This window comes from Protopterus annectens, chromosome 9.part0, assembly GCF_019279795.1.
Source record: "Protopterus annectens isolate FY-2018-M chromosome 9.part0, PAN1.0, whole genome shotgun sequence".
NCBI classification, from domain to species: Eukaryota; Metazoa; Chordata; order Ceratodontiformes; family Protopteridae; genus Protopterus; species Protopterus annectens.
Window position 1 is genome coordinate 200,677,923 of NC_056743.1, and position 20,535 is coordinate 200,698,457.

Genomic DNA, 20,535 nt, shown 5'->3' on the forward strand with positions numbered 1-20,535 from the left:
ATAAAATAATATATATTAACAGAAGAAAGGGGAAATGTCACAATTCATAAGCAATTGGAATGCAAAAAAAATTTCCACTTAAAGGAAAGATTAAATCCATAAGGTATCAATTTATTAAATTTAAGAATACATAAGTTTCCTTAAACAATAAAAACTTCTTACATTAAATTGGAATACTAGATGTGGGGTATTTGTTCTAAAACAATAACTTTCAGACAATCTACTTCACCAGAATGGGGCTCAGCAATCACATCAAATCCTTCACACCCAAGAAAAAACTAAAAAAAGTTCATATTAAGGGTTATTTTAATTGTTTGTGATTCATTTTATATTGTTGTCCTTGCAACTTGTATTATGAGGTTGAACCTAGCAACACTTTCAGTAAGAATTAAAGAATCTCAGGAACATTCAAAACTGTGATATAAATAGTCCTTTGGCCTCTCATTTTGCTGAGTTGATCATTCTAATAATTGGAAAGTTTTTTTTTTTTACAATGTTAATGACTTGTGATGTAATTTCCTTTCTATTTTTTTAAAATGTCACTGTATGTTGGTTTGGAAGGCTTCTTGCTGAAACATCAGGGTAATAAATAGAAAATGTGCTTTTCTTTAGTGTTTTAGTGATTTACAACTAGAGAATTTTATTGACTTGTCAGAGTTTAGATTAGTAACTTGACTGTTAGATCTGATGAAGCTATGTTAAAGGAGAAAGTGCTCATCTATTTCACTTTTTTTTAATTTTTCAGTAAAGAAGCATACATTTCTAAGCAAGTTAAAAGTGCTTGATTAGTCGTCTCATATGAGATCGGTTACAGTTTGATTATTTTTTCTTGGTTTTAAGGAAGCTAAGCCTGAAACTTTAGTAAGCAAGAAGTACCAGTTTTCTCCGTGGATTGTTCATCTTTAAGGCTGTGAAGCATCTTACCCCTAAGGTCTGAAAACTTTTGCACCTCACCAAGGCTCTGCTTTACATAGACAATAGTCATATTAAAGCAAGTACATAATTCATTTCAGGAATCTGAGTATAATTGCTAGGTATGTTGAAACAAAATTATGGCAGCAAAAGCCAAGCTTTCTGGATGCCTTTAATAAAAAGGTGAAATGTTTCAGAATACGTACACTTTTCTTCTTTTGAAGTTCTCACGTCCTCAGAAATTCTTTTGATAGAGCTGACCAGTGTACTGAGATCAGAGCTGTTGACCTCACAGCGGACAAAGTATTCTAGATTTTCAAGGCAGTCTTTTGGTTTCTTGGCTGGTCTAGTCTCCATATGGTGGATTTTGGCTTCAAATGTCTATAAAATAAACAAAACTTTCATTGCACAAGAAACAACATACTATTTTTAAAAAGTTATGAATTTTTGTACTGCATTTAAATGTGTTCAAAATTCAAGGAGTGTAATGAGTAGTTGAACAGTGATTTATTTAGAATAGTCTTGGAAAAGCAAGAGTTGAGAGACAGTGTTAATCATATATGATTCCCTGTTTGTTACCTCTGCATTCATTGCTTGAATCTAATTGAGTTCAGACTGAGAGTGCTACTGAAACAACTCAAACTATAAATTGATAAGTATATTTTTTGGCACTTCTTTACAAAGTTTTACAGTATTCTAATTGCTTTTGCTTGATTTATTTAGATCATATTTGCTGCCTTCTGATCTGTGTTGAAAGTGATATCTTTATATATTTTGATTTTTCCCCAAACCATGCCCTCCCTGTTGGTGTTTTCTTTTTATACTTGGTGGCTTTGCAATTGCCCACCCCTACGGTATATTTGATCTGAGACGCTCCTCCCAGTCTAGTGTCTTTAGCTCATTCTACCTAATACGGAGAGAAAAAAAAATTTTTTTTGCACTTTATTCATCTGCTTACTGTGTTTGTGTTTCTTCCTACTTTACTTATTTTGCTCTTGCTGCCTGTTCTTAAAAGTACTTAATAGCATTTATTCTGCTGCATTTGCTGCTGCTTGTTGGAAGCCAATTAAATTGCAACTGTTATTCTAAGCCTTTCGATTACGCACTTGGGCTTTAGACCAGTTGTTTCACATTAAAAAGGTTTGTGGTCTGCAATCTTGTGGGAGGCTGGATTCTGCCCTTCTGAGCTGGGAATTTCTGGCCACAGGCATATTGTGCCTGCTTATTTGAACTGTTACTTTCTGAAATTGGTGCGCCTTGTTGCTGCAGCATAGACCAGATTCAGGCCTGCTGAATCTAGCTTTGTTTGTATAACTTGAGCACTGACCCAGGCCATCTTTTTTTGGAGAAGGTTCCCTTGCACTCTAGCAGCAGGAGTGTGCAGTTAGAACTTGTCTGATTGAAGACTGCTAGAGCAGGGCTCAGTTTTGAGCTTTTTTCTGGTTAATTGGGTAACTTGTTTAAATCAGTTGTTAGTTTTCTATTGTTTATATATATATATATATATATATATATATATATATATATATATATATATATATATATATATATATATATAATACTTTATTCATCTGCTTTTACTGCATTTGTGTTTCTTCCTACTTTATTACTAGGGGCATTGACTACAACTCTGATCTGTGATATATAACAATAAGTATCCTTTTCTGCGCATTTAAAGTGTTTTTTGAGTGTATCTGCTTTATTTTCTAAAAAATATATATATATATATATAAACTGCATTCTATTCATCTGCTTTTACTGTATTTGTGTTTCTTCCTACTTTATTACTAGTGGCATTGACTACAACTCTGATCTGAGATATATAACCATAAGTATTCTTTTTCTGTGCATTTAAACAGTTTTTTTGATTGTATCTGCTTTATTTTTTGAAAAAAAAAATAAATAAATAAATAAATATATACATATATATATATATATATATATATATATATATATATATATACTTGTTTCCCACCTTTCTAAGCTAGTATAGTCCAATTTTCAGGTTAAGTGCTGAATTCAGGGCTGTGTTACAAATATCTGTGTTTGCCCATACCTTACTTGGATAGAAGGAAGTTTCTCTGTTCACCTGTGAGAGAGGGGAGCTTTGAGCAGCCTATCTGTCCCTGGAGGAGTGGTTTCAGCCCAGAAATTAGTAGTTTATTGGCCATTTTGGGCTAATTTCGATCTCTTTCATTTCCCTGCTATAAATACTGCATTTGCCCGGTTTTGCACGCCAGGCAGTGCAGACTAGCTAGGGTATTATTATTCCCGGCTCCACAAAGTTTCCTCTTCAATTTTTCCCTTGGAATTAGACAACCTTTCAACTTAAGCACTCAAGTCCATCACTTGCTCAAAACTCATAGCAAGCATTTATAAACCCTAGCACTAGACCCTCCTATACTGTACAGAAGGACAAGGCTCTCTATTCAACCTTACCAGCCATTCAGTAAAACAGTTCACTGTACCTATCCAGGCATGTCCAAAGGGCAGTTTCAGGTGTACTTTCCAGTCCAACTGGTGAATCTGGGCATTTTAAGGCAATGTTACAACTGACTCGTGTACACAGACAACCCTCTTCTCCTACCACCAAACACTAACACATGCTAGAGATGCAATTATACAGCCAAACTGGAGGCTAAGCTCTCAACCCAAGGCTGGATCAGACAGTCAAGAGGAGAAGGGAAATACTTGCATCACACTACCAGTCTCACATAGACCCATTAAACCAGCACCGGCTAAAAACACACATAAATACACAAAAATATACTCAGAGTCTCTGAATAAAAATCTGCAAAAGCAACAGAGACCTCCAAAGCAGACATCCAAGCAACCTCCACCCCCAAATACAAAATCATGAAACACATACCAGTGTGCCATGCAATCACAGCCCTTAAGGCAAAATAACATACCCAACATACTAGTAATAGGTGACTCTATAGTCAGGCACACTAACGTCCCACTCACTAGGCTGAATAAGGAGAAGGTTACTGTTGGCTGCCTGTCTGGTGCCGGGATCCGCCACATAACACAAGCACTCAGGTCACTCCAGAACAAGTACAAATAAGACTTGGTGTGAATGACCTGAGTCGTACCTCCCTGGACTACATGCAGAGACATGAAAGAGCTCTCTGATCTTGTAGCCCAGGCCGGTATGACCCTGACCCTGAGTAGCATCCTGCCCTCACCAAGAATGATACCACAGTATAAAGAAAAAGTTATCAATTTCAACAATTGGCTAAGTTTCTGGTGTCATTCAAAGGGGATCCAGTGTCTGTCCACCTGGGATGACATGCTTGACAAGCCACTCTGCTTCACTAGAGATGGCTTGCACCTATCACCCTTAGGCTTTTGAATACTGACCAAGGCTCTTGCTACCCCCATAGTGCCTTTTTTAGGCAAGGCTCAGAAGACAAAGCCACCACCATAAATAGCACAAGTAACAAAAAACTGAGGGTAATGCTATTTAATGCCAGAAGTCTAAACCTCAAAATACACGCGCTCGAGGCACTCCTCAGTATGGAGAAAATCGATATGTGCACTAACAGAAACCTGGTTTAAGGCTGCAGAGAGCACCCCAGCACTACCAGGCTACAACTCATGCCATACATTTTGGCCACAGAACCCGGACCAAAATACAAAAGGTGGGGGCATATCCATATTCATCAAGGATACCCACATCTCCAGGTTTTTGGTGCAGCATGATGCTTCAGAGATCATCCACGTGCAACTAACAACGGGCAAAACTGCAGTTCAAATTGCAGCTTGCTACAGATCACCCCCCATGTCCCAGGAACCCCATTCCACATTTCTGGAAACACTGGGAAATATAAAGGTCCTACTAAACACCCTAATATTGGGTGATTTCAATTACCCAAACATTAATTGGGAGAACTAGTCAAGTACTAACTCCCTTGCCCAACATTTCCTAGAATTTATAAACTCAAATGTCCTGGATCAACTGGTCAACACTCCCACCAGAGGTGACAACATATTGGACTTGGTCAACACCAACATGGGCGACCGGTGCTCCACACTGGAGGTCAACCCCTCACTGGTTAGATCTAACATTAAACAAATCATGTTGGATATCCACATTCCGCCCCCACCCCCGGACAGGGAAACCACCATGAAAAACTTTTTTTCAAAAGCAAACTTCACGTTACTTAAGACCAAGGTGGAAAATTTCAAAGCCCCCATGTTAAAGGATAACATTGTCCAAGCTGCAAAATCCTTTAATAATGCATTCTATGGGCACCTACTAGAATGCATGTATTTTGCTATCCCAATCAAAACCAAGACTCACTCCTCTAAGAAAAGGAAATCAGTCTGGTGGACTCCTGCCATAAACAAGCTATACAATATAAGGAGGAAACTAGTACAGAAAAGAGTCAAATCCCAAGAAGGGAAGACATCCCTGGTCAGTATCCACAAGAAACTACGATCCCTCATAAAATCATCCAAGGTGAGTTTCGAAAGAAAAATTGCAAAGGACCCAAAAGATAACCACAAGGCATTCTTTAGCTATGTCAAAAATCTAAGTGGCAATGCTCAGATCTGCTTGGAGTTAGTGCAGAATGGTACAAAATACACTGAACTGACCGATATTGCTAACATCCTGGCAGAGACAGGTTCAGCGCAAACTTCACCCCCCTCTCACCCCCAAAAGGGCCCATAACCATACCAGAAGAATGTAGAGCTCCTGAAATCACAGACACTCAGGTTAAAATAGCCCTCTCCAAAGCCAAAAACACAGCATCAATAGGACCAGACATGTCCCAGGCTGCGTCCTACATGAGCTCAAAGATGAACTAACCCCTCCCCTAAACACATTGTTCAAACTCAGCCTCTTCACAGGTTACATACCCATGGAGTGGCACACAAAAATGGTTATTTCACTCCACAAAGGTGGAGCCACAACAGACCCCGGGAACTATCACCCTATAAGCCTGACCAGCTTGGTCTGCAAGGCTATGGAGCGCATCATCATGGAACTCATTAATAGAGACATTGGGAACCTCCAAATACTGGACCCTACCCAGTTCGGCTTTAAGGGCAGATCATGTCTCCTAAACCTGGTAGACTTCTTTGAGACAGTTACCAAGGCTGTAGACAATGGAAAGGTGGTACACACAGCCTACCTAGACCTTGCAAAGGCCTTTGACACCATTTCCCATTCTGGTAGTATAGACAAACTCACCAGCCTGAACATAAACCCCTACATCACAAGATGGATTGCCAACTGGCTCGCGGACAGAGAAAAACCACATGGTAAGAGTTGCGGGAGCTAGGTCTGACTCTAAACCGGTAACAAGTGGCATTCCCCAGGGCTCAGTCCTAGGACCCCTCCTGTTCGGCATATACTTCTCAGAGGTACAGGCAAGCACAGGAGGATTATGGCTGACTAAGTTTGCAGACGACTGCAAACTAGGGACTATAATTGACTCTCTGGCTGACACAGACATCCTCCAAAAGGGTCTCACTGAGACTGACACCTGGTGTCAAAATAATGGCCTCAAGCTAAATGCCAAAAAATGCATAGTCATCCCCTTTGGAAAAAGCAAAGTACCCACAAGCTACCACATAGGTGGTAGTCCCCTAAATATGGAAGGCATAATAAGGGATCTGGGGACCCAAGTAGATAGTAAACTCTCCTTTGATAATGACATTGCCAAAGTGGTTAGAAAATCCTTCTACATGGCACACCCTATCACAAAAGGGTTCGCATCCATATCAAAAGAGGTCATTGTGCCCCTCTACTCATTGCTTATCAGACCCATCCTAGAGTACAATGCCCCATTTGGGATGTATCTTACAAGACACCTGCAACAGCTGGAAAGACCACAGAAGTACCTTACCAAGAGGATCACTTGCCTCAAACAGATGCCCTATGCAGCTCGACTGAAGAAACTCCAGCTGTACTCTGTTGTATACTGCCTACTCAGAGGTGCTCTCAGCCTGACATACAAGGCCATGTCCAACCCAGAACTGATGGACATGCTCCACCTAAAGAAAAGCGTATCCTCTTGCGCCACATGCTCTAGGGATCTAAACCTCACCACAACAATAAATAGGACATGCTGGAGGGAGTGCTTTGGAACAAGATTCCAATCTGCAATAGGCAGAGCTCCTCGCTAACACCCTCTTCAAGAGAAACCTTGATGAATGGATGGGAAACAAAGTTTTCCCTGGGATCACTTCAGTGGTTCCGCTGGACAGAGGCACAGGGAACTAATCTAAGGGGGCGGCGAAAGCCAACACATTCTGGCTAGGCTTATGAATGCCTTCAGGCAGATAGCCTAGTACCAACCTATGATCCTGCCTTGTCAGTCTGTGGGTCTTCTTCCTTTATCTGCCAGCAATCCAGTACACAGACGCACACACCTGGTCATCAGATTCATTAAGCATAAAAAAGCATGCAGCTTTCCATTTGCTTTTTTCACACTGAAATTATGAATAATTTGATCATGCCTGTATACTAAATGACTATTACAGTGAACTGTGTATAATTTAAGAACAAAATGCAAGCTGTAAAGAATATGGATGATATATTAAAATGATCTATACTGAAGACAACATATTTGGTCACTTAAAGGAATCACTTACTGCATTCATAGCTATTTTATTCTGCTTTCATCAACGAATTACATTTTAAAATATGTAAGAAATTAGTCTTGACCTGTCGGAACTGATCTGCTTTAAGTAAACAGAACTGCAATGTGATATTGGGTAGTACCTTGAATGCGTGGCATTTCATCTCTTGGTCAGTGCAAGTTTTGCAATGCCCCATTCCATATGGTCTGAGTAAACGGGGATTTATTAGTTATAAAATATAATGTGCTGAGATTAGGGATGCTGGAGCTGGCCTCATTAGACAGGGATTTTTCCTTGCTGAAATGTGGATGGCTATCCCCCCCCCCCCACCCCCCTGAAAATATTGGTTGACAAACTTCTATTGAATTAGTCCAGAAAGAACTGGCTTCAATGAAATCCTCCTCCATTAAGTGAACCTGCACCAAAGATACTTTGTGGGTGGTGGGCTTGATGGTTATTTCTCTGTTACTGACTGAAACCAGTTTTGGTAAATGATTGATCCTCTTTTGCAAGGGTTCAGATGCTATTTATCTGCCTAATTAAAAAAAAAAAAGTTGAGGGGAAAGCATCATTAAAAGTGCTCAAGCAGCCCAAGAATTAATAATTCATTAGAATGAAGAACACTCTTCAATGTAATATTTGTGACGGATATTTCAGACTTGTTGTGACAACATCAGTGTTGCAGGTGTAGGTTATAGCAGCTCTGTAATCTCACTAAAGTGTGTGTGTGTGTGTGTATGTGTGTGTGTGTATATATATATATATATATATATATATATATATATATATATATATATAAAATGCAATATTTATATGTATATATATATATATATATATATATATATATATATATATATATATATATATTTGGTCTAAGCAGAGAGAGAGCTTTATTAATTAGAAAATAAAGATCATTCAGTCTTTGAAAAAACACATTTAGAGTTTTCTCAGAAAAGAATATAGGAATCTTAGATTCTTTGGCAGAACACTTCCCAGACTGATAGGCCAGACACACAGACTTGCATGTACTCTGGTCATTAGTGGAGCATGACAGAAAGCTGTATTCTTGGTAATTAGCATTTCATTTAAATAGTGTAAACATGGGGACAAATGTTACTGAAAGCATTGCCATATAAAAGTTTTCTTTCCCTGTAATGTCCTCCAAGTGAGAGGCCAGCTTTCATTCAAGTTATGACTATCTGCAAGATGAGCATATTTATGATTTTCTGATGCTTTTCTTCCTACCCCATAGAAAAATCTGTTTCCTTTTCACCCCTAATTTAAAGTGATGAAAATTTGACATAGAATTTAATTACTTTCTGCATTAAATGCATACTTGTGTTGCATTTTTTCATTTTTGAAGATAATTTATAACTTTGCAGACTAATATGCTGTACAGTCCTTGAAGGGAATAGAAGTCTGCTTCAGAGCAGACCGATAGCCTCAGAATACTTATAATGACCAATGTCAAGATTGGCATCATCATAACAATGAATCTAAAGTCCCACAAATTAATGTTTCAACTTGCTTTTAAGCCTAGTCAATAAAAAGTCATGTTTAAGTATGAATTAAAAGTCGTATTTAAATCTTTTGGGAAGGGTGCAAGTATTCTCTTTCATACATTTTTAGTACTGAGATGTATGCCTTCGTGTAAAATCAGTTTATTATCCTACCAATTAATTTCTGAAACTACTGTTTTGCAGTGATAAGCTGGCTTTGTATTCTTTATTCATTCTCTCCCCACCCAGCTGGGCACTTAACTGGCAACGGAAGGACAAGGTAAGCAGTAAAACTAGGAATACTATAGGCTGTGGGCTCTATTCCCACACCAGGTGCTAGGATTCATTTTTCCATTAGTGACACTGCAGTGCAATGCAAGCGGAATGATGCACTTCTGAGGGTAGTGTCCTTCAGATGAGATGTTAAACTAGGGTCCTGAGTGCCTGAGTTGGTGGCTGCTCAGGTGGATGTAAAATATTCCATGGCACTTAATAAAATGAGCAGGGGATGTCCCCAGTGGCCAGGCCAATTTCCCCTAGTCTGTGTGACTAGCATCTTTGGTCTCCTCTGTGAATTAAAGTATGGAATGTACAATGGAACCCAATGCCTAACTCTCTTTTTCAGCAATCGATTCACATATTCATAGCTTTGCGTAGATGTGTATTTTTTTGTTGTAGCATAAATATACCTAGATGATTTTAGTGTTCAAACAGGATTTCTAGTTCTTGCCTTTAACATTAACTCTCCCTTTTCCTGACTTTGACATGGTTGTAAAATTGTTCTATTAAGAGTGTAAAACAGGCACATACCCTTCTAACCTCTCCTGCACCTGCCTAGGTTTAGTTCCTGTTCCCTTACAAGTTACAATTTTCATTAATCACTTCCATTCTTATCTTCATATACTAATCATAAATAATATATGTTGCTGATTTTGTCTTCTGCAGATATCCCCTCCCCCATTCAAAGTTGTATACCATGACTTCCAAGTTGACCAAATACATGTGTAATCCTTCAAGGCTAAAAGCTGTTCCCATAATACTCCTTGCCCTCTTTTAAGAAAATGGAGATGAAGTAGTTCGCATCCTTTTGAAATATTAGACTAATACTTGCACTCTGCCTGAGTGACTAAGCATTGCAAATATATTGCCATACTAAAAGGAAAGAAGACGTCATGTGACTGTGAAGTTAGGACTTCTTACTTTTGAGGGAAGAACCATCACTGGTGAAGATATAATACAACCCTTTTTAGACTGTAGTTTGTAATTCCTTGTGTATTATTAAAATAAAATCTGCAATTCGAAATGAATCTGCATAGGAGTTTTCATTTCCATTTACAAAATGTTACTGGATATCCCTGCCTTGCATCAGCTTTTACTAGTACGTGAAATAGGTGATTTTTGCTTTTTCCTCACCTCCTACACAAAGCCATCAGTAATCAAACCTCTTAACCTTTCTGTAAACTTCTGCTTATACACCTACAGACTTTGATCGTGAAGTAACACCATCCCAATTTTGTACAAAATGTCCAAGACTGTATACCTTCATTTCTTGGACCTAAACTTTCAGAAAAAGTTCCTACAGAAATACAACATGTCTTTGCCTTGTAAGACTTTAGACATAAGCTGTTAAACACGTCACACAGGTACATTTTCTCCTGCTTCCTGCAAGCTGCAATAGCTTTATTACCGTACTGCTCGCCTTCCCACCACTATGCAATAAACTAAATGAATACCACATACTTTCAGGTACTAGGTAATTGTATAATAATGGAGCTTGGCTTAATTATTACTTAGTACCATGAGCTAAGAAGCTACTAACTTGGCATATTGTGCTAAGTAACTAGCCATTAGCACACTATGCTACACAAGTAAATTCAATTAGTACTTGTGTTAGTTCACCTTTTTATCTCAAAGTACTGTGACTTCTATTTTTAAAATATAGCTGAACATTTTAGTTATTGTACTAAAATATTAGTGTCCGTGTACTCCATAACACTAACAAATGTACTAATTAAACTAATTATAGGCTCATGTTTGTGAGTTTATAGTGGACAGAAGTAGGAGAGCTAACATCTACAGGGGTGATTAACTGCCACTTTTCTTTGGCGTTTTATTATGTAGTGCTTCATATGTAAAAACATCATGTTAAACACAAAGCGTGTGAAAATATAAAAATAGAAACATAAATTTACACTGGCATTAACACTTTACAGTCTGCCTAGAGCAGACATAGAATATGCAATATCAAGGGATGTTCATTTGCAGATCTTCAAAAGTTTTCTTGTAATGGCTTATTGATAATTTTACAAGGCATTTTGTATGACTAGATACAGCTTAATGAAGATCTAAATGTCTTCCTTAAAGATGCTACAATGCAACATATGATTTTCTCTCAAATTAATAAAATATACTTGATGCTTGAAGGCATAAGAGCTTTAAGTCTTTGTAAAGCTGCAGGATCTCAAGGGGGCCAAAAATGTTCACTTATAATAGGTCTGAGAGTTTCTTCTCACCAATTTTAAGCAGGCCTTTTTGTTTGGTGTATCAATCAGCAATTAGTTTAACCATGGTGATAAAGTAAGGTAGAGGAAATTAGTGCATGTCTAAAGAAAGTTAGCACCATCATTGGTTCACAGATGCAGTATCAGAATGTACCTCAGAACTGTTCATGCTTTTTTAAACACCTTTAAATTATTATGCAAGATAAGCACATATACATTAATAGAAATGAAAAACATATTAACATTGCTAGTGCTATACACTACTAGTGTGTATATTGGTTTTTAAGGCAATGTACTAAATTTAATATAATTTTTTACAATTTTCTATAAGATGTCTTTGCCTTCACCTCTGTTAAATAGAAGGTGCTACAGTATTTGTAAAAAGGTTTATTATGATGTGATAATTGTCAGTTTTTTATATAGTTTAAAGTATTTCTTTCTAAAATTGTACAACCACCTATCTTCTGTAATCTGATGCTATTTTACTCATTGTGGAGCTTTTCTCCCCAGGCCGCTCCTGAAAATGGCTTTCTGACCCAGTTTACTTTCCGGTCAACAAATGTCAAATAAATTTTTTCCCATTTATGCACATTCTACAGTATGTTTCCTTTCCTTATAATGTGCCCTTCAGTTCAACATTACATAAATTGCCCAATTCCTACCGTTCCTTAAACCTCACTCCTCCTGAAAATGATTTTGCTTGAATTCTGTTTTTTTTCTGTAATTTGCTCCTTACCTTTCTTAGATTCCCTTTCCAGTTGTTAGCTCTTTATTCAGTACTTCATATAACGTTGGTTTAGGTTTTGATTTCCAGTTTTTAGTAATTGTTTTTTGGCAGCCAGTATAATTAAACTTAAGTCCTAGGCAATTAAGATTCCTGCTTCCCAGCTCAAAAGAATTTCCTTACAGCTATTTTTCAACATTTCTGACAGAGCACGTTGCAGGGGATTGTTAAAATCTGCCAACTTATTACACTCCCAAAAACACATGTACCCCGTTACCTCTTCTCCATGACACCTCCTGAAGAAATGTTCTTTAAAGGCTGCTGGGGTATAAAAATACCTATGCAGTCACGGTCCTCCTCATAAATGTGTTTAACTCTTAGTGTTATACAGTGAAGTTACTGTTATGTTGATGGAAGCACCAAATCTTGAATAAATATATGCATCAGACGTGGACAAGTTGTCTTGTGTCCTAAGCATTTGTATAAATGAAAGAGGCTTAAGTATGCATCAGTGGTATTATCTATACACAAGTGTTGACTTGACCCCAGATGATGATCCCAAGATTTAAACCGTACGTAAAATACAATTATCCACATAGTTTATGCCTTCATGTTTTCTATTCAGTTTTTTTTTTTTTTTTTATAAATCATGGCATTCTAAGTTGCATAACTTCTGATAAAAGCATTGCAAAGTGCACATTATAAAGAGGTCACCTTTTTATCTACAGTGAAGTAGGTTAGAAATGCAGAACAGTCAGATAATGCACAGTACACAGAGACCAGAAGCTGTGCTGTGAAATGTCTGTCATTTGTCAGGATGGCTGTAACATGCTCTTAACTTTTTTTTGTGTCATCCTATTCTGAACCATATAATCACAAACAAAATAGATGTTGGCCTCAAGACAAATAAGTGACATACAGATTCCTTTTCTTTATCTAGTAATTTATTTTGAAATCACATTTTTCCTATTCAGTGCTTGGACTAGTAGTTAAGTGACCATGTGTGGTGGTTGGTAGGTTGTACACCCGCGGCCACTTGCACCCTAGAAATTCAACATACCAATTTTATGTGAAAAAATCTCGTCAGAGATGACAGATCTCCAGTTAATAGTGCCATGGAAGAATTTGCTTTCATATGGACACCAAGCATCATCAGCCTTGGCAACAGAATGCATAGAAGGGAGCTCAGTTCATCTCTCTCATGAAAAAAGATCCATCCTTGCCTTGCCTCTCCTCTCTGCCAGTTATGCTGTAGTAAAATGCTATCCTCACAGGTATGACTTCAAACCTTACTTTGGAGTAAAAACTTTTTTAGATTGGATGTTCTATCAGCAGAATGACCAGTAAGTACAAAAAAAAACAGAGAGAGAGAAAAGAGCTCAACATAGATGCTTCCAGTCTAATAGGATAAAAGCGTTATTTTAATTGCCGCAAAGCCACCGTACTTTACCATCCTGGAAGTTTTGTACCATGTTCTTTATAACTAACATAATCAGCTCTGAGGTTACTGAACCTTGAGGGTGAAGAAAAACTTGCTTTCACAGTAATTCCACCTCTTAGGGTGGTTCTTTTAAACAGACAGAAATAACATATCAGTTAGATGCAGACTTAACAGAGTATCCTGAAATCACAAGTTGCAAACTTTTTTTCAGAGATGGTTGTGCCACAAACAGGGACATATTGATAAACCTTAGGTAGACAAGGCTGAGAAATCATATTGTTAGCAAACAGTTTTCAGATCCAGTACAAGTGAAGTGGAGAGTCTGTACAATATTTTCAAATGTACTAATATGACGTATTATTATTTTTCATATTTTTCATATGGAAACAAACCAATGAAATGTTACACAGCCAAATACCTTAACAGGTATGTGCCCCATTAAAAAATGTGCCTAGACTTGCATGGCATATAGTACAGATGTTATTACAAAGTTCCTGGTGCACACAGCAGAAATGGTAGTGTCTGTATTGGCACAAACTCTATCCTAATATACATAATAGAAATCTTTTAAAAATCACACTAGATACTCTGAAATCGCTGAAAGTAGGAACACAACCTATATAATGAGAACCTTGGATTTGGTAAATGTCATGCTATCCCAAAAGTGTGTCCTGGCTCGTTTTCTAGAGTCAGTCAACCTTCATTAATCACACTAATATGCAAAATAACACTCACCACTGCATCTGACTATAGACCCATCACTAACCTTTGCCCAGAGGTGTAAATCCCAGAAAAATGTATCTAAACTCAAATAACGCGTGTAATCATCAGATATGACATGCTAACTGATGTGATGGTTTCAGGCCAAAATATAGTACTTTGATGTCTCATCTTCTGGCATGGTGCAGGCAAAGTAGCATAAAGAATATAGCAGCTCTGCTGACCGATATAAAAAAAGAATTAAAAAAGAAACTGAGAAGCCACAAAGTTAGTGCTATAAATGCATTTGACAAAGCAAAAGTGCAACTATCTCAGAACAGTGTGTGTGTGTGTGTGTGTGTGTGTGTGTGTGTGTGTGTGTGTAAGCAAAAGTGATCCTTCCAGGAAATGCAAAAACTAAATGCTCTTTTTAATAGATGTATGAGGTACATTGATACCAGGTGAAAGAAATTATGAAGGCAGTTAATGAACACTTGAATGTGGTTCAAGAACTGAACTTAGCGTGAACGAGCTTGTAAAGGTTAAGACCACAGCAGAAGCTTGGTTATAACTAATAGATGATATACTCACAAACCAGTAAAACAAATCTAGACACAAAAATTGAAGTTTAGAGGCATACTGGAGGACAGCAGTCGCCTTACCATTGTGAAGAATAAGATAGCTGCATGGACGCAACAAAGTGGCCAAGATTGCATTGAGGAAAGTCTACTATATAGCATGGGCATTGCCAAGATGGATGTTATGGAAGGTGCAACTGATCTTGATTTGCTTTATTAGTTTTCATCAGTGGGAGTTAGTATTGTCCAAACTGCACAAACCAGGAATAAACATTAGATATGGTTAGTCTACGATATACATGAACATGGACTTCACCTTGGTAACATGTAGGAGGAGGCAGGCTTCATACACCAATACAGACCAAGTGCAGGGAAAAAATAATTAAATTCAGAATGATGTAGCCTATTAGATTAAAAAAGTTACTACCAGAAGGGCTTAAACATTTAATGACCTGGGAAATTAAATTGTTGGATGCTGGTGGAGAAGGGGGTTCTGAAGAAGTGGAAGCCTGGTGTTATCCAAAAAAAGAGAGGATTGACTGGTTCCGGCTGCAGGGACTGGAGAGTGGGGGCAGGGCAGCAAATGTCTTTTCCCTTTTAAGAACTACACATCCTTGAAGTTGAACACGGACTTGCTCTTTCCCCGTTCTCTCTCTACTGAAGCATGGTAAGATGGCGTCAGGCTCTCACTCAGGGAAGCTTGGAGAAAACAGTATATACCTTGGCTTTTTGTAAGGTAAACTAATAGTGTGTGAAAATGAGTGTTTATTTTTGAAAAGTGGATTTATAAGAGTGAAATTACAACATGTCAAACATTTCTCATGAATAGATTTATACATGTAAAATTGTTGGAACTAGGAACAGAAAATGGAATCGCAAATGTTAATGGTTGTAAATTCAGCAGTTCAGTCAGAAAACCAAATAAGCAAATAACCACTGAAAACCACAGAAAAACAAGTCTCCTTTAATGTGCACATTAAAGGAGAGGTGTTTTGCTGTGGTTTTCAGCGGTTGTTTATTTACTAGGAACAGAAAATACTTGGGCCTAGGGGCAGTTGGAGGAAAAATGTGAAGTCAGAAATAGGAATTAAAGGTTGAACCTCATGGCACTTGGCATGGTTTGTTGGAAAAGGGGGAAAGTAAAACCTACTGTAATGGACATTAAACTGTCCGCAATATAGTGAACTTTAACACAAGCAAAAGGTTGAAAAGTAATACATAGATAGGAAGTGAATATGCAAGAAGCTATAAAATGGGTTAGATAATTTGTTGCATAGTGAGATTCGGTAATGGCATAATGGAAAAGGGTGATATTACAAAAGGAGTACTACATTCTGTGCAGGGTAGAATTTACTGCATTAGCAATCTGACAACACAAGATGCATCTGCACCAGTGACAGACTCAAAAATGAATAAAGAGACTGGATTGTGCAGGGTGCCATGCAAACTTGTCTGAGTGAACTGAATGTATAGAAATGGAGAATAAATGCAATGCAAGCTAGCTAGAAGAAAAAGAAGCTATAGAAAGTCTGCACTTAGAAAAGTTACCAGACTTTGATGGAATTCCAGCTGAGTTACTGAGTTTGAGAGGAACTACATTAATAGAGGAATAAAAAAAAAAACAACAAAATATTGGAAAACAGGAGAATGCCAAATTCCAAGTAAAGGGATAATTGTAATTTCAGGCAGGGGGAAAACCCTAAACATCAGTGTACACACACATCCATTACATTATTTAATCATGATTAAACTACACTTTTAAGACTTGTAGAAAGTTGATTAGCTAAAATAACACACACTAATCAGTATAGGAGGAGGACATTTGATATAGTTCTAGTTAGTTTAATGGTTTTACAGGATGTGTAAACTACAGGTAATGTTGTCCTAATAGCCTACTTGCTGGGGAAAAATTCAGCAAAGTGAAATAGAACTTGTTTGTAATGAAGGAAGTCGACATACTGCGACTTACTGAAGTCTTTGATAAGGGGTCCATACCTCATGTAAAAACAATGGCAAGTTTTAGCCGATTTTCCCCTGACCAGGTGGACCAAATATGTTTGCGCCACCACTCCTCCTGTTTGCAGTATTTAAAAAAACCCTGGTCACAACAATAAGGGCATCAAAGATGGAGGGATATAAATGGTGTAGACAGGATTTAAAAGTAGCACTATATTTGCATGAGATAATAGTAAATCCCAGGTGGGAAGTGGAGAAGCATTTAAGCTACTTGAATATTTTGGAGAAATAGGTTGCTATAGGATAAATAAAGATGACCATAAATTACAGAGGACCAGTCACAGTACCAGTAGAATGCCAGGCACACCCAGTATTACTGCTGCACAGGTTAAAACAGCACTGTCGAAGGCCAAGAATACAGCTTCTATGGGACCTGACAATATCCCTGGCTTTGTTCTCCATGAACAAAAGAGTGAACTGTCACCACCTATGTGCCCTGTTCAATCACAGCCTCACTTCAGGCTTTGTCCCTACCAAATGGCACACTGCTACAGTCATCCCTCTCCACAAAGGTGGAGCGACTATAGACCTTGGAATTATTGCCTCATTAGCCTGACTAGTGTGATATGCAAAGCTATGGAACACATAATCATGGACCTAATAAACAAAGATATAGGAGATCTCCAAACTCTGGATCCCACTCAGTTTGGTTTTGTGAAGGGTAGAGCATGCCTGCTCAACTTGGTCGACTTCTTTGAGTCAGTCACCAGAGCAGTGGATGAAGGCAGTGGTTCATACAGCCTACCTTGATCTGGCCAAGGGCTTTGATACCATTCCCCACTCCTAGAAAAACTCACTAAGCTAGGCATCAACCCTTATATCACTAGGTGGGTTGCAAACTGGCTCACAGATAGCTACTTTCACACTGTAGTTTCTGACTCCATGTCAGACTGCAGACCAGTCATGAGTGGAGTCCCACAGGGTTCGGTCCTGGGTCCTCTTCTGTTTGGTATCTACGTCTCTGAAGTCCAGGCCAACATGAAGGGACTCTGGCTGACAAAGTTCACAGATTGCAAGTTGGGAGCTATTATTAACTCTCCAAGTGATGTTGACATCCTACAGAAAGGCCTCACTGAAACAAACGACTAGTGTCAGAACCTTGGCCTTAATCTCAGTGCCAAAAAATGTCGTCATCCCCTTTGGGAACATCTAGTTGCCATGAATTACCACATCAATGGTACTTCACTGAACACAGAAGACATTAGAAGAGATCTGGGAACACAGGTTGACGTCAATCTCTCTTTCTGACCACAGTGGCAATGGGATGGTCAAAAGTCCTTTGTGGCACATCTCATTACTAAGGGTTTTGCATCCAAGAAGGAAGAGGTCATTGTCTCCCTCTACTCTTACCTCATTAGGCCAATCATAGAGTACAATGCCCCATTTGGCATGCACCTCACTGGACACCTGCAACAACTGAAGAGGCTGCAAAAGTACCTCACAGAGAGCATTCTAGGCCTTAAACACTTGCACTATATGGGCAGACTAAAAAAAAAAACTCCAACTATTCTGTCTCATATCGCCTACTTAGCGGCGATCTCTGCTTGGTTTACAAAGTCATGTGTGACCCAGCTCTGTTAGAAATGCTACATCTAAAGAAATCCCAATCCCTGCACAACACTCACTCCAGAGACCTCAATCTCATTACCATAATCAACAGAACATGCTGGAGGGACAGGTTCATAACCCAGAGAATGCCCATGCTATGGAATGGACTTCCCATACATGTCAAACAGAGCCACCTCACTGGGCCTTTTCAAGAGAAATCTTAATTGGATGGGAAATAGAAAATTCACCCCGGGGATCATTCCAGTGGCTCTACTCGACAGAGGCACTGTGAACTTAGGTCAGGTGGCACGATGCCAGGGTAATCCTATGGGCTAGGCTTTTAAAGGCTCCAGGGCCATTAGCCTAGTACACACCTATGAACCTATGAGACAGAAGCCGTGCATGTCATTTACAGGGCAAGTCGATTCTGTGCAAATTATTCTGTGTATGTGGGAACCTGAAGTGAAATATTTAGGAATATGGATTGGGGGAATATTTGAGGAATCATTAGAGTAAGCCTGTTGGGAAATGTTAAGCAAGGGAACTGGAGAAATTTATAGTAGTATTAATGCATTGTGGTGTTTAATTTAGCATATTAGGGAAATTAGAGAGAGACTAGATGGGGGTTTTTTTTTTGGGTTGGTGCTCTACATAAGAGAGCGAGGGTGTTGAGCACTGCGTTTGCCTAATCATTTCTCTCGTTATTCTATTTTTATTAGTCAACAGGCAATTATGGCAACAAGTGTGTTTAATGCTTCAGCATTTCATCATTTTTTATAATTTCACATCCAGCAGCAGTTTTATATAATTGAATCTTAGGATTTCACTAGCGAATGATATCTCAATCCATGCTCCTAAGCAGACCAAGGTAGAGACAATAATTGTAATGCAATTCATTATGACAGTACTATTGTGAAGCCCAGATTTTTTTTCAGTGAATATCTGTTTATACCAATATATACCTATAGTAATTGATTTTTATTCTAAGATGGTCAGTATGAATCCATAATATGTGAATTTATGATTTAGTATTCTGCCTTAATTTAAGTAAAAGTGGACAGAGATGTATTCATCTAACTTGGAGATTCAAGCAGTACTACAGCTTTTTACAAGGGGTACAGTTTTAGTGTGCTGTACTTAATGTGTGATTAGATTGTATTTTTATCATTAATGTTTGTTTTATATCTTCACTCTTTCCAGATATCCTATTGCACTTAACGGCAGTATAATCTAAACTGATCTCATACTGGACTTCTATGGTATTGGCCATGCCATTTAATCCAAGTTTGATTGGTTACAACATACATATATTTTAATTGAGGAATATTTACTTTAATGTACACTGATTTGCCCTTCTAGTATTTGTTGCTCACCAATTGGTTAGTCATTGATTGGTCATCTTGGAGTATTTTATGTCTTTCATTGGCCAGTTCTCCTACTCTGTTTAGTTTAATGTTGTGATATTCTTTAATGAGCTAATCCCTCTAATGAAAATGCTCTACCTCTAATGTCTGCAACCACGATATGTGGGTGGACTTGATCGTGTATGCCTGTTATACCTTTATGAATATCTTTGACTACTTTTATCATACTTGAATAAAAGTTTTTAGTTAAGAGGTTGACTGCCCTAGGTCAGTGATTGTCATTGTCACGGGAAGAATATATCGGGCTTCGTGCTGAAGTTTCAGCTGTCCAGGGCGAGCTTAAAAAGCTCATTGAGTTAGTTACTGGTTTAGTAACTAATAATGCACAACTCGACAAAACGTTGGCTTCGCCTTGTTTAGTACAGGGTTGTGATGTTGCCCCTGTTCAAAGAGAACTGTCTTCCACTAAAGGAGAGAGGGAGGCCGGTTGCAGTATCCGGAAGACGTTACACTTATCTGCGGAGGTTTGCGAAAGGGAATGTAGCAGGAAGCGGTTACCAACGCCGGAAAGAGGTTTTCCTGGGGTTTTCTGTGAGACTGCAGATGCAGTTTGTGCTGCAAATGGTGCTATTGATTTACCCGACGCTTGTGAAGTGTCC

At 38.3% G+C, this 20,535-nt stretch overlaps 1 protein-coding gene across 2 annotated transcripts in view; it reads right to left on the reverse strand.

Moving 5' to 3' along the window:
• Nucleotides 1-20,535, reverse strand: part of TH (tyrosine hydroxylase) — a 1,190,719-nt gene that overhangs the window by 298,206 nt on the left and 871,978 nt on the right. For both annotated transcript variants that reach the window (XM_044082744.1, XM_044082743.1), the window contains one exon: nucleotides 1,119-1,293. In XM_044082744.1, the coding sequence (XP_043938679.1) occupies nucleotides 1,119-1,293 (175 nt within the window). The remainder of the gene's footprint in view (nucleotides 1-1,118; nucleotides 1,294-20,535) is intronic.